The following is a 15,169-nucleotide window of genomic DNA, read 5'->3' on the forward strand; positions in this document are numbered from 1 at the left end:
TTCTTGTCTTTTTGTTGACAGGCCACCAAAGGTGATGTTTATTTACTCAACTGCAGAAAGGCGAGGGTAGGAGGTCTTGATTTTTAAAACAAAACAACCGTGGGTCATCAAAGCAAAGCCACACAGAGCCTTCTGCTGGCTCAATGAAGTGAAGCGACCCCGGCGTTTTGTATTTATAATATTTGCATTTAATAGGTTATTAACATTTGTATTCATTAATTATTGGCATTTATTGTCGTCATATTTTTAGCAATTTATTGACGTCATGTATTCATTTACATTCATACTTTCAGTATTTATGCACTATTTTGTCGACGTAGGTCCTCACTTTTATCATTAATCCAGTTCATATTTATTTTATATTGATTTATCAAATCTTTATTTATGTGCTATATTTGTGTATTTATTTGTAATATGCATATGTATTGTTTTTTTTTTTACTTACTTTTCGTATTTATGACTTAGATTACTTTCCAATCTCACGAAAGATGATTGCAAACATTTTATTGGACATTTATTTATACATGATTTATTTCATTGTCATCCACACACGTTGTCATGTTTCATTGCGGCGGCGGCAGACAAACAAGGACAAGGGGTGGGGGTGAAGGGTGCTTGAGCAAGTTAGCGCAGTGGCGGGGAGAGCGTGGGGTGGGGGTGGGGGGGTTCCGCTCAAATCGCGCGGCGCGTGCTGCGGGAAGCTGAAGAGGAGGGAAAGCGGAGCCAAACGTGAGGGGAAGTCGGGGAGTGAAGGCTGGTGAGGGAAAGTGGGGAAAGAAGACGAAGAGGAGGAGCGTGGAGTTGATGGATTGGAGTATTTTTAGAAGGCGAGCCAAGGATTCGCGAGGACAAACTCGTCTGCCGTGCGGTTGTGGTTGCTTCGCTCCCGGACGCCAGACCTTCGTGGCTTTGCCAAGCTCCTTTCCGTCCAAGCGAGGAGCGGCACGTGGAAGTCACGGAAGTGAGACCGCTTGAGCGGACGCGGACTGCCAATCAGCTTCCGTGAGTCCAGTCACTGTTGCTGAAAGCCGTAGACGAAAGAACGTGAACGAAGCCGTTCTGCGCTCTCCTTGATTTCATTACCTTCTCATCTCACGTTTGTCAGCCCCCCCCCACTGGTTTGTATTCTGTCCTGCCTCCTCCTCCTTTGGCGTCGTCTCTCGCGCACTGTCACATAAGCTGCAGCGGCGGACGCTCTTCAATTTCTTTCCACTGAGTCGGCAGCGTCAGAAGGGACCCACGGGTCCGCTCGGTGAACCAGCACGGCGGTACCTCAAGGGGGAGTGTCCGTCCCCGACCGGCCAACGGGGCGTTCATCCGGGTGTGGATTTACCGTTTACCCTGGAGCTACATGTGGGCCACAGCCCCGCAAGCCGGGCTGGGAAATGACGCCGTCCCCGCGGTTGTAGGAGCCCTGTGGGCGGCGGTCATGGCCCGAGAGGGGCGCCGTCATCGGTCCCCGACGGCAACTCGGCGGCGCGGGGCGACCCGGGCGCTCGCTTTTGCTCTGCTCTCACGAACGCGCCTCCACGGCCTGAGGCAAGTGTGCGTCCCCCGCGGCTCCCTGGGTCGAAGAGTCTTCTGGCTCCTGGCGCTGTGCACATGCCTGGGCCTGCTTCTGTCCTGGTCCTCCAACAGGCTGCTCCACTGGATGTCCTTCCCCACCTACACTCGGGTCCACACCGAGTGGGCCAAGGAGCTGGCCTTCCCCGTGGTCACCATCTGCAACAACAACCCCATCCGCCTCTACAAGCTCACCAAGAGCGACCTGTACTTTGCCGGACACTGGCTGGGCCTGCTGCTGGCCAACCGCACCGTCCGGCCCCTGGTCCTGGACCTGCTGCAGGAGGACCGCGTAGGCTGGTTTGGCAAGCTATCCGACTTCAGGCTCTTCCTGCCACCCCGAAACTTTGAGGGCACCAACTTGGAATTCATGGACCGGCTGAGCCACCAGCTCGATGACATGCTGCTCTCCTGCAAGTACAGAGGGGAACCTTGTGGGGCTCACAACTTCTCATCTGTAAGTTCACTCGAGAAAACGTCATCTGTGCCGCCGTGCTTTATTGAGTTCAAGTCGGGAGATGGATTTTGTCAGCGTAAAATTCACCGCTTCAGTAAATCAAGGGTCATATATGCGAAATCACTGGCACGTTCTCTCGGATTTAGGTTTTTGGCCAGTCAAAAACCTTCCACCGGTTTAGTCGGTATGTATCATTTATGCCTCATCGGTGGCGTTCTCTATGGGGTTGAAGTCTGAACTAACCAAGTTCATTGGCTCGTCGAAAAACCTTTCCACAGCTTTAGTCGTCATCCTTTTTTATGCATTACTGGTAGCGTGTCGCGGGCCATTTCCGAGCCATTATGCCAATTACACGCTGCCCATACAGCCATTTGATTAATAGCGTGGACCTAGCCCGGATAACAAGCAGATAAAGTCTGGGATATGGCCTTTGCTACACTCAAGATACACTTACTCCTTGTTTAAAACATTTAGTTCATAAAAGAAGTGAGGTTAGTCTTCTGTTTTTTCAGCTTGTAACAAGCTCATTGCAAATTACGTACCATAAGATAAGTGCCTCCGATCACTACCCGCGCGGTTCAAGATTGCGACATTACGAACACAGCATGACATTTGAGTCACCGCACTGATGAACACCTGCAGGCCATCTTGACAATTTCTAAATGACAGAATCTGACCCCAAACAAAAACAAGCACGTTGTGATTAAAAACTGCCAAGTGTGCAGCTCTTAGGAAACCCAAGAAGCATTTGGATTTACAATTCTAGGGGTTTTTTTTCTGAAAAAAACTCAAACATTTTGTTGAGCTTTTCAGTTTCGTTGCAACATATTCACAATTTCAATTTGCATAAATTTGGCAGATGTCTGTTCAATGTTTGTACCAGACGAAACAAATCACAATTTTCTTTCTTCATACCCTTTGGCATTGATCTGTTTTTCGTGTTGATTCCACCTCTAACTCATACAAATGTAATCCACGCCTGCACAGACCCAAATTTTGCAATGTCTCAGCTGTTCCAGATCACCTGAATGGTTGGCGCTTTTGTAATGATTGGAGTCCATAAAAGCACGTGTAAATCAGTGGCGCACACAGTGTTTGGACTTCCCGTTCCAGCAAATCGTTAAAGCTTTTGAGCGCAAAATGAGTCGCAGACCTATTAATTCAAAAGCCAAGAAAGGTTTGGCTGAAAAGTCCTTGGAAAAAAAAAAAAAAAGAAAGCCGCAAACTGAGGTCTGTGAACAAAAACTGACAATGTACATATTTAGCCTCCTCTAAAAGTATTGGAACACTTCTATTTTTCCATTGTGGGTGGTTTGCCGTCACGGGTCATTTACACCCAATCTGTGATATACGCTGTGGGGTTGAAGTAAAACCCACAAAACCTTCCACTTTACGTTTTTGTTTTTTTTTAAAATCCAAAGACGGCTTTTTCATGTTGGTTACACCTCGAAATACTTTTATCGAGTTATCTTTGACATTGAAATGATAGCCTGCTCTTTGGGTTTTCAGTCAGGAGATTGATTTAGCCGATTTAAAACGTTCCTTTCCCTTGACAAGAACAAACCCAAATTTGAGGCTTCAACAGAAAGCCAGCCTGGCACTGAAAGTGTTTGCTGGCATCTTCTCACTTGTAAGACGTAAGCTCCCGTGTGGTTCAAAACTGCCGAAGAGGAAAACCAAAAAAGTTGGACCCTGTGTAGGCGTTACTCCGCTTTTTCTCTCTCTCCTCGCATTGTTGTATTTGTGTTTATGCGCCGCCAGCCCGAAAGCCCACGAGGTGCATCAGCCCGCCGCTGAAAGGGCTTTAATAACAAGTACGCGCTTCCATTAGATTTCATTCTGACACGTGAACACCAGGCTGCTTCATCATGAAAAAGTTGTTGAAAATGAGGTCATGTGTTGTGTGATTTGTGAAGCTGCACAACAGGGGCATTTTGTAAATTCCCAATGTGATTTTTAAATTTATTTTTTTAAACAATGTCCTTTTGATCCATACCCTTGTTGAAAAGGCCTGCTTAAGTCACGTGTTTACATCCTTACCTGAACAATGATGCTAGTTAGCTAGCTACATGCTAGAACTGTGCAGTTCATATACGATGTGAGCTGTGGACCATACTTTGCCCACTCCTGCTCTATAGGGTCTAAGGCTAAAATCTTCCACCACCTGAAAGTCACAAGTTTGATGAGGTCCTTTTCATTATCACAGCATTTGTAGCGCTGTAACTCAGAATGAATCCTGACTAAACAGGGAGCAAGTTGGCCTGGATCGAGTCTCACCGGGAATCTTACATTATCTCATCTTGGGGGAAGAAGACAAAGAAGGAAGCAAAGAAGTGGAGGATCAATAAATCTATTGGTGTTAGATTTTTTTTTTTTCACTGGTCTCTTCTATCGAGCCACCAGCCAACCACGACCACTTAAACAGCCTGACGCCTCATCACATTCTCGGCAACACGCATGGAAGCAAACCACTTAAATTTATTTATTATTCATTTATTGTTTGCCCCAAGGTACTCACCTTGTGTCAGCATCTACTCAGAAATCTAATAACTGAGAGCAAATTTGAGGCTTCAACAGAAAGCCAGCCTGGCACTGAAAGTGTTTGCTGGCATCTTCTCACTTGTAAGACGTAAGCTCCCGTGTGGTTCAAAACTGCCGAAGAGGAAAACCAAAAAAGTTGGACCCTGTGTAGGCGTTACTCCGCTTTTTCTCTCTCTCCTCGCATTGTTGTATTTGTGTTTATGCGCCGCCAGCCCGAAAGCCCACGAGGTGCATCAGCCCGCCGCTGAAAGGGCTTTAATAACAAGTACGCGCTTCCATTAGATTTCATTCTGACACGTGAACACCAGGCTGCTTCATCATGAAAAAGTTGTTGAAAATGAGGTCATGTGTTGTGTGATTTGTGAAGCTGCACAACAGGGGCATTTTGTAAATTCCCAATGTGATTTTTAAATTTATTTTTTTAAACAATGTCCTTTTGATCCATACCCTTGTTGAAAAGGCCTGCTTAAGTCACGTGTTTACATCCTTACCTGAACAATGATGCTAGTTAGCTAGCTACATGCTAGAACTGTGCAGTTCATATACGATGTGAGCTGTGGACCATACTTTGCCCACTCCTGCTCTATAGGGTCTAAGGCTAAAATCTTCCACCACCTGAAAGTCACAAGTTTGATGAGGTCCTTTTCATTATCACAGCATTTGTAGCGCTGTAACTCAGAATGAATCCTGACTAAACAGGGAGCAAGTTGGCCTGGATCGAGTCTCACCGGGAATCTTACATTATCTCATCTTGGGGGAAGAAGACAAAGAAGGAAGCAAAGAAGTGGAGGATCAATAAATCTATTGGTGTTAGATTTTTTTTTTTTCACTGGTCTCTTCTATCGAGCCACCAGCCAACCACGACCACTTAAACAGCCTGACGCCTCATCACATTCTCGGCAACACGCATGGAAGCAAACCACTTAAATTTATTTATTATTCATTTATTGTTTGCCCCAAGGTACTCACCTTGTGTCAGCATCTACTCAGAAATCTAATAACTGAGAGTATTGTTCTCTCTCTTCAAGCACTCAAGGTGACTTTTTCTTTTTTTTTTTTTTTTTTAGCATGATTCACCCTGAGGGAAGTTGTGTTCTTCACATTTTGTTGTTATTTAAGCCTGTTGTCTCTTTTGGAAAGACGACAATCACTTTGGACCACTTAGCGTCAAATATGCCACTCTGCCACCGAGATGATGTATTTGTAAATATGAGGGTGAAGGTTAAGGCCAATTGTGACTTACAGGCAAAAACTGCACTTTTGAAATAGATATGTCTGTTTTGTTGGAAAATAACTCTGATGAATGCTATCAGGTATCTTCCACAATTCATCCTTGAGGCAGTCAGAGTGCAGCTTCTTCCATGCCGACAAATGTTTGGCGTCATGGGTTAACCACTCTGAGACGGGGGTGGGGGGGGGGGGGGGTGTACGTGATTCTGTACATCGGTTGGAATGGTAGTGTGGCGGGAAAATTCCAGTATAGGTTTTTTTTCCCCCCAGAGTTGTGGTATCACAAGTGGGATAAACGGTCATGAGGAAAGCCACTTGAGGATGGGAGAATTGTTTTTCAGCTTGGAGATGGGTTGGAACATGGCAGGTAGTATGATGGGGAATTTAATCACGCCGCCATCTGGCTTCTATGCAAATACCCTAGCTCGTAGTCAGTATACAGTTTTTAGTGTCAGAAGTGGGATGGTCAGCCACAGGGTTTTTCACGAGGTGGCATGACTGTTTCTGACCTTGAAAATGGGTTGGAATCGGGCAGGTTGTGTAATAGAGAATGCTACCCAAATTAGCTGTCATCTTGGCTAGTGGCCAGTTGATTCTTCGAGTCACAGGTGGGCTGCCAATTAGCAGGCCACTGTTCAGAGACCAATGAGGCACTCAGCGGATCGTAAAGGGATTCCTGTTGTGTGTGTGTGTGTGTGTGTGTGTGTGTGTGTGTGTGTGTGTGTGTGTGTGTGTGTGTGTGTGTGTGTGTGTGTGTGTGTGTGTGTGTGTGTGTGTGTGTGTGTGTGTCAGAAGTGGAACAATCGCATGTGAAATCATCTCCTTTGTGTATGTGACTTTTTTCTTAGGCTGGGAATTTTATCAGGTGTAACAACGGACGCATCTTGAATCCGTCACGTAGCGTTGGGTATGTCAAGTTCTAAGTGCACATCTGCAGTCATGAAGGATGCGCTCTACGCGTGTTCGCCATGACCTTTTTTTTTCCACAGCGGTTTACACCATGGGGGGAAACCGTGTGCCATATCGATCCGGATCAAAGTAAACACACGCCGGGCTCCATTTTCTCACTGCAATCTTATTAGCCCCCTCGCTCTGCCCCCAAAACAATTTCCCCCCAGAGTATTGACAACTGGAGAGCTTTCTCCATGTTGTGATTGAAAATAATGGTTTCTAATTTGCCGTCGGGACCTCCATGTCGTGGCCAGGTAGCTCCATCTCCAGGTGAAAAGCGACAACCTTGAACAGGGATGATGAAATAGGACGTGGTTGGCATTCATAAAGTCACCGTGCTGCATAAATGGTGAGGTTATTAGAAGCGCTCCCGCGCCAAAATGTCATTATTCAGTCATGTTGGTCTCAGCACGTTTGAAAATTGATTTTTTTTTTTTTTTTTTGCTATTGCGATCGTACCAGCGAATGCTCCTTGCTCGACCTCAAAGAAACACATTGGGTGGAGAGCATGTTTACATTATAGCGCTACGCCCACCACGCTAATATTTATTCACTTTCAGGTCCTTAGGGGAGCAAACACCCACACAAGCATCAAATGTAAGAAAGTAGCTTCAGAAATGAGGCTAGAGTGGATAGTTTGGATTTTTCCTTAATTATCCTAAAAATACCACTGATTTCAATCGGATTTCCAAAGGTCTTAAAAATGCCAAATTCATGTCTTGTTCATTTTGCCGAGTGTAAAAGCTAAATGCTTGAGGTTAACGGCTCATTAATGCGAACATGGAAGACGGCGGCAGGTTAGCCGAAATCAGAGGCAGCATTGAAGGCGGCGTGCATACAGTGACTTGAAAAAGCATTCTCCCTCTTGTCAAATTCTTACTTTTTTGCTTGGTTTCCCCACTTCAATGTTTAAGATCATCAAACAAATATAACCCAAATAAATGTAAAATGTAGTTATTAAACGGTGATTTCATTTGTACCTGACCCAGTGTGAAAAAGTTGAAGGCGAACGTTGAAGATGAAGTCACCGCGAGGTTTTTCTTTACAATAATTTTAAACGCTGCTTTCTTATCCATATTGTGTTTGCGGAATACGTTTTCTGAAGCCGAGCCCTGATCGCCGGTTGCTGAGCCCTGAGCAACTGTGATGTCATTTTCAGTCGACAGCAAAGTCTTTCCTAAAGCTTTGAGGACTCCGGCAAATCATGGTGAAAACCATCATCCACAAATTTGAGAATGTAGAGTAGTAAACCTTCCCAGGAGTGACCAGCCAAGAGTAATTACCCCAAGAGCATAGCCATGACTCATCCAGGAGGTCAAGAGGCAAAACTGCAGGCCTCCCTTTACCTCAGTTAAGGTCAGTCTTCACGAATCAACAATGAGGAAGACAGAAATACATCACATTGGCCAAATTCTAATCGCAATGTTTGAAGCATTCCTAAGACCAAAGGGGTTTCAAAGTTACAAGGCTCCAAAAGCAGAACGTTTCTGATTCAGTGTCAGCGACTGCCGAAGTGACCATTCATTGCTTCCGAGAGGAATTGTCGACTGAGACTCTTGATGCCCCAAACGGGGTCACCGTATTCCCGTTCATTCCTGGGGGCTGCTGCTGACAGCCACAGAAAGAGCCGACCGAGCGGGACAAATGGCCGCTGCTAATCGGCCCGTCGTCCTTAAGCGTCTTTCGTCTTGCACGATGCAATTAAAGAGCGACAAGAGTTATGTGCTCGACTCCTCCCCTCTGGCGACTTGGTTCTTCATTGAAGGCGATGGGACGTGAAAGCGCCAATGCACTGTTTGCCATTTGGGATAAAATACATTTATTTCAACTGTGCTCTTGTATTAGACCCCTTACGTAGCAGGATTTTATTCTACAGTATTGTTGTTTTCTCTGTTGATTTGTCCTGTGACGAAGCTCGTAACTCACTGAAATGTAACCTCCTACTGCCACAGTGGTTACATTTTTAGACCATCCCCAAAGTAAGTCATGGAGAGACAAAAATATTGTACAAACAATATAACAATATCAACCTCTCAATGTTGGTTACAGTGAAAAAATAAAAACTAAAAAGCACTGCCCCCGCCCCCAACTAACAAAATGTATTTATCTCACAATATACTTCATTAATCATGTCCCAGGATTTAGATTGTAAAATAAAGCGAAATCTGTTGTTGGCGTAAAACACAGGATGATAGACGCAATCTCTTATTGCCCCAGCAAAAAGAACCTGATCTTCAAACACTTAATGTTTTCTCATTTTCTTTCAAATTTACTTTGATAAACACAATCGTGTGCTGCCACCTCGTGAAAAAATGGAATTATGCCTCAAAATAAACAAAATTGAGATAGTAATTTAATTTACCGGATAAATGGTAGGCATACTACTTGAATGTTTCTTGAAGCATTGTGATGTATTTGTTTTAATTTTTTGCAGTAAACGGCGTTTCTTGCAAAGTGGCCAGATATTTTGAATGGTTGGTATTTAACCATGACATACTTGTGGTTTCTAGCATTTACATATTGTACCTCATAGTACCTGACTTTGAAAAAGGAAATGCGTCAGTCAGCGGAAAATGGACTTTAAGTCGCACAAAAAGTGTGAATTGGATGAGCCCAAATATTTTACGTTTTGTTTTGGGCATCAAGTGAAGCCAGATTTGAAGCTGCATGCAAATAAAAACTCGAGTGTGTTCGTGTTTTATGACCCGAACTGATGTGAACATTTGATTTAATTTTCTCATTTCTGGCAGGCTGTGCTGTGTCCTGGAAAAGGCGCTTGCCTCATCTTTACCCATACACTCGCCCCTTTTGTTTGCATTCTTGATCAGCACTGAGACCATGTGAGGGGGTTTGGGCGCACAGATGACACCATGACAGAGCAGCCTCTTTGTCTTTTTTGCTGTTTTATCAATGTCACGCAACTTAGCCCTTTGGGGACGATCCCGTCGGAGGAACTTTGCTGCTATCTGTCAAAAAATGAGGAAAAAGTAACTTTTTCTTTCCAAATGAAAGGGAAAAAAGAAATTTTCACGAGAAGAGTTTCCAGCCTTGCGCTCACAGCCTTGAGATTAGAAGCAGTTGCCCCTCACTTCAATTCCCACTCAGTGCATTTTTAGCACCTTAGCATTAATGTCCTTAGAGAGGCATCACGGAGGAAGGTGGAAAGTGAAGGTAAACTGCAAGAGAAACAAGGAGGAAATGTTGAGCTCCTGTCAATAATTGAATGAGCTGAAGCGCTCACTGCTCGTCATCTTCTTTGCAAATAATGGAAAAGAAAATGGGAGGCAGTTTGCAGCGATGGCTTCTGATTGCTTGGCAGATCACTTTGAAATCTCATTTTGGACATTTCCGTGTGACCGTAAATTATTATTATTATTATTATTTTTGAAAACTCAGCCCTTGAAGCCAGTTTCATTTTGTAACATGAAATGTAATAGTAATGTCTATCGTGAGAAAAGACACGGGGTGTATGCTAGTTTGGTTTGAAGCTAGCATTTTAGGGTCACTTTGGCGGTTTCTGGGAGTCCTTGAAAGATAAATTCCTTCAAGAGAGTTCTTCTTGTCGCTACCAAGTACATATAGTGGGCGACATCAAATGTCAAATCATTGACGTTTTTTGTCATTGTGTATAGTTGGTTTATGGTGACGAAGTGAGATGAATCGCTGGTTAAGATTTCACACCAGAATGGTTTGAAAATGTAGCAAGTTTTCACCTAGCAACGTGAAATTTGATTGGTTTGTCTGTTATGAGGAGACGCATAAAAACAATGCTCAAGAGTCCATACCCAATGACACACACAAAGTCTTCCATTTTGGCTCAAAGTAGAATTTTTAAACTCTAATACAGACTCATCCTGGAGATTTTGTCCGATTGCAACCTAATTGAGCGATGAATACCCGACAGATGGAGAGAATGATGGTGTCATTCAGTTGAGCTTTTGTCATTGATGGTGAGCGGAGCAATGTGGAAAAGTTTAATGACAAGCTACGAAACCAAAAAGAACCCAGTCTTTGTGCCTGAAAAGACACAGCAAGTCTGCCATTTTTGCTTCCAAGTGGCCATTTAATGCTTTGTGTGTGATGAAGGTCCCACACTCAAATGCTCCGATTCACCCTCAAACTTTGTGTACGCCTCTTGAATTCTCCTTCCAAACATTCCCCAACAAATTTGACATCTTATGTTTTAAACTGCAAGAGTTCATCATAACTTATACATCTGTCTCGGTGACCTTCTAAGTAACCTCCCGAGGAGCCGCGCATGCTGCTGCCCCCAACGTAAAATGTCAAACAGCACTGGCGGGAGTAAACTTTCTAGATCGAAGCTCATTTGTATACAGCACAGTATACAATTGATGCTACTGCACCAGTGCCAGCCTAATAATGTTAAAGTCATTTAAGTGTATTTGTAATTGCTTGTGTCCAAATATGGTCTCTAGTTTAAGGCTAGGCCGATGATCGGCTGGGGCCGATTATCGGTGCTTATATTTGTCATTTTGACAAATATCAGTAACGGACATAAAATAAATAAAGAAATAAATATTTTTTAAAAACCTCAAATCTGACGTTTGATATGAGGTCACTTTAAAGCTTGTTAACTTCAAGGGAACTATTTCTTTAAATTGTCCGTTGCCTTTAACAGAGATGCTGCTTAACCTGGGAATTATTTTTGTTTGATTGGCTTCCTTGACGACTAATAATCTGCGTAGGTATCGGCTCTGAGAAAAAAATATGGGTGGTCTATCTCTACTCTGGAGTGCCTGGTGACCCGTCAAGTGGGCACACATCGCAGTAGAGTGTAAGCAGTGGCTCATCTTTTTTCAGGGGCTAACTTTCGTTGAGTTGTTTGTGGAAGCTAGGGTGCAGAAACATGTTTGGGTTGTTTGGTGCAAACGCATATTTAAAGGTTTCCTGACATATTCTATCGTCCCCATTGGGGTATGCTGACCAGATGTTGATGGAACGTAATTGCAGACGCAACATTTATGCTCTGCTAAAAGGAAATGCAATTTTTTTTTCTGTATCTCCCCGTGGCCGTATTAATATAAGCTATGTTAAGCACTGGTGAATTTTCACTGCAGTTTGTTTGCATTCGTGGCCTCATTCATGAGTGATTGCCACTTTTCCGCTCGTTTCAGTCTGCTAGGCGGTTCTTCTTTGATTACCGCCTTCCCACGTGTCTTGACCCGCGCTGTCGCAGCACCGCACAGCGGGAGTCGTGCTAATAGGGTGTCCATATTTCCCGACTCATGCCAAAGACACCCGTGGGAGTCGACGTAATGAGCCGGCGCCACCCGTGCCCGGCGAGTGATGCGGATTACGAAACTTGGTATTGGCATCCGTCTCGCAAATGATGTTCTTTGGAATCTCTGCCGTGACCATTCGGGGCGCAATTTGCCGGCAGAGCGGGAGAAGTCACACGGGAGGTTCCTGGGAGTTGTTTGGCGAACCAGGCAGAGCGGGAACATATTTGTTGTTGTTGTTGGGTTTTTTTTTTTGTTACTCTATACTTGAGGAGCTCACCTCACATGGGTCATGAATAACAAGAGGGGGGCTGTTGGTCGCCTCAGCAACCGAGCGGCAATTTAATTCCAGCTATCTGCGTGAAAGAAGAGCAAGAAGTTTCCAAATGAGTTCCTAAAAGTCGTTAGGAGAAGCACACTAAACAGACATACAAACACAATTAAAGCTGCTAGTCGGGAAGCACCTTTGAATGTTTTCAGGGTGAGACTTTCATCACACTAATCTTTTGGTCAAGATCCTTGTGGAGATGACCAATTCTAATATTTGTTGTTATGGTTGTACTTGGAGGGATTATTTTTTTTTAGGTGGTACTCGGTGTAAAAAGTTTGAGAGCCACAGGTCGAATAACAGGACATGCCTCAAATCCTGGAAATGGCCAAACGTACCTACAAGAGCTGCTGCAAACCAAAATGGCAGACGTCCTGTCTCTTTTCAATTCTGGCTTCTTGAGACTTTTATTGTGAGTCTGCTCATGATAGACGCGCTGACCAAATTTCAAGTTGCTCAGTCAAACTGGCTTTGGCAGCCGCACTGGGGCAGGCGACCAAACAATGTGAATAATTTACATTCACAGATTGGATTCACTTCCTGCTCGTTTGTTCCCACGCTCACCCCCCCCCCCCCCCCAAGTCCATCACCCGAGTCTGATGCTGATAAGCAGCGTTGCCTTGGTGACGCTTCGGGCGGTCCCACACCTTCCTTCTACCTTATTGTCACTTTGTCGGCTGCTAAATCCGTCCGTGTATTCCAACGCACGTCACCGGGGAAAATACAGGTCCACGTCTTTTTCGATCATGGGCTTCGAAAGGACTCATCACTGTTCTTTCAAGTGGTGTGTGTTTGGAGACGAGACAGGGTTAAGTGTCCTTGGGTCCTTTGAGTCCCACTGCCATGTAAATGTGGACACACGGAACATGATGGAGTGACCACAAGTCAGATTCAACACTTTTTGAAAATAAGTGTCGCATGAAACTGTAAGTGGTTTGACTCCATGAAACATAAACATAGATACGGGGAATATTATGGAGCAACGTAATGTCAGTTTGTGTGTGTGTGTGTGTGCGTGTGTTCTTGTTAATAATATGAATAAATTGTCGTATACCAGAAACATTCTTCAATATTCAATAATAGTAACTTGTGCGGGTACATGCAACATGAGATCATATTTCATACTGTGTTCACCTGTTGGCGGCATATGGCAAGACTCTAAATCTTCCGTCGACCGTTTACATTGCTGCTGTTTTGGATAGCGACAGAAGTCAGTAGGGCTCAGCAATTAAGCTTGGCGGAGGTATACGCTCTGAGGTTTTCCCCAGTAATAGAACCGCACTCCGTGAGGGCGAGCCGGCGAAATAAAGCATCTTAATTAAAATAACATTATTCCAATCCTTTTTCTTCCTGGCGACCATTCGGTTTCCTCTGTAATCATAATTAGTTTCGGGTGACGGCTTTTGCTAGCACTCGCAATGAAACCACATCCATGACAGTGATGTTAGCGGTTTTCCCGGTGTGTCAGCGCCAGTTAGCCTCACGGCAACCGCTGACAGGCCGCTGTTTTGTCACTCGTATCCTAACCCCAGTGACCGCTCAGCCTCCGGGTTGTCGTTTCATATATAATAGATCTGGGCGGCTGTCGTCCGATCCAGTCGCAGCGGGGACTGAGTGGTTCTGTTGTCCAATAACCGGCGCTTACTTGAGGCTAATGCTGCCTCTGTGTTGTGGTTGCGGCTGGCGGGGGGGCAAACATTTGGGATGTGGTGGGGCATTTGTTACCTCCACCAAGCACCAAAAATCGGTTACGAAGCAGCCTTGGATCAGGGCCCATCTCCATAGAAATGAAGATAAGATAAGAAAAAAAAGAAAAACCTTTATTAGTTCCGTAATGGAGAAATTCCCAATTCACAGCAGCAAAGTTATGAAAGGAAGAAGTAAAACAACAAAATATAGGAGCTACTGGAAAGGCAGCCACTCTCGCGGTGCCATTTTGAAGTCAAAATAACAAAAATAACACAACACAACAGATAGGACATAGACAATCTTCACCACTTTTCTGCATACACTTTGTTGTCTGAAGCAGTTCTAGATGAAAGAGGAGAGGATCAAAGTGTCCTTTCACCAGTGGGTCAGAGACGTCATGCTGAAAATGTGCACACGTCTGCTACAAGCTAAGTTTTGAAAGCAAACACGAAGCTGTAGCGTCCATTGACGAAAAAGAGATTGGCGCACATCTCCTGTCCCATGTAAATCCACTTCAATTCCAAGCCGCGACTCCCAGTTCCGCATCGGCGCTCCGCGCTCACGCTCCTTTCTTCTCATCGTCGGCTCCTCAAGCCTTACATCCAGCCAAGACCAGATTAAAAGGCCTCGTGCATTTGGACAACGCCATGCGGTCAAGGCGCGCCAGACGTTACGTCATCTGGCCTTAAAATTGAGTCTTAGGAGGGTGTAGCCTATGAATTTCAACATAGTCTTAATTTTTTGAAGAGTCCGCCTCCCAGTCACCACCACCATCCTCATCATGAAGGTGGGCATTAAATTCAAGTTGTCAGTGGTGCGGCATCCTCACCAGCTGGGCTGTGATTAAACAGAGTTGAACAGCTGTGAAATAAACATGAATAAAAAAAAATTATTGAAAAAAACCCAAACATGATCTGGTCTCCTCGAGTGAGCACCAAAACATCTGTTGACCATTTGGAACTCCTGCAGAATGCTCTGCATTCCTGCAGGCATTTGGAAGCACTGCAGGAATGCAGAGCAAGCAGTGTTGTGGCAAGATGTGACAAATAATGAGAAAACACTGTTGACGGAAAGGGCTGGAAATGCATATTCCATCCATATAGAAAACAAGACTGGTGCCGTAAGCCTCATATTAAACATAACAAATTCATCTGACGATGGAATTACCCA

The 15,169-nt window shown here is 44.6% G+C and overlaps 1 protein-coding gene across 2 annotated transcripts in view; it reads left to right on the plus strand.

Moving 5' to 3' along the window:
- asic2 (acid-sensing (proton-gated) ion channel 2) overlaps window positions 1-15,169 on the plus strand; it is a 99,776-nt gene that overhangs the window by 50,769 nt on the left and 33,838 nt on the right. Inside the window, exon 1 of one of the 2 annotated variants that reach the window (XM_086133580.1) lies at window positions 748-2,020. The exons of the other annotated variant lie outside the window; for it this stretch is intronic. Coding sequence (XP_085989706.1) covers window positions 1,352-2,020 — 669 coding nt within the window. The 5' untranslated portion in view covers window positions 748-1,351. Of the gene's footprint in view, window positions 1-747; window positions 2,021-15,169 lie in introns of those variants that run through there. 2 annotated transcript variants of the gene reach the window in all.

The sequence above is a fragment of the Hippocampus guttulatus genome, chromosome 16 (genome assembly GCF_054856545.1).
Source record: "Hippocampus guttulatus isolate MCC_2025c chromosome 16, RoL_Hgut_1.0, whole genome shotgun sequence".
In the NCBI taxonomy this organism is placed as follows: Eukaryota; Metazoa; Chordata; class Actinopteri; order Syngnathiformes; family Syngnathidae; genus Hippocampus; species Hippocampus guttulatus.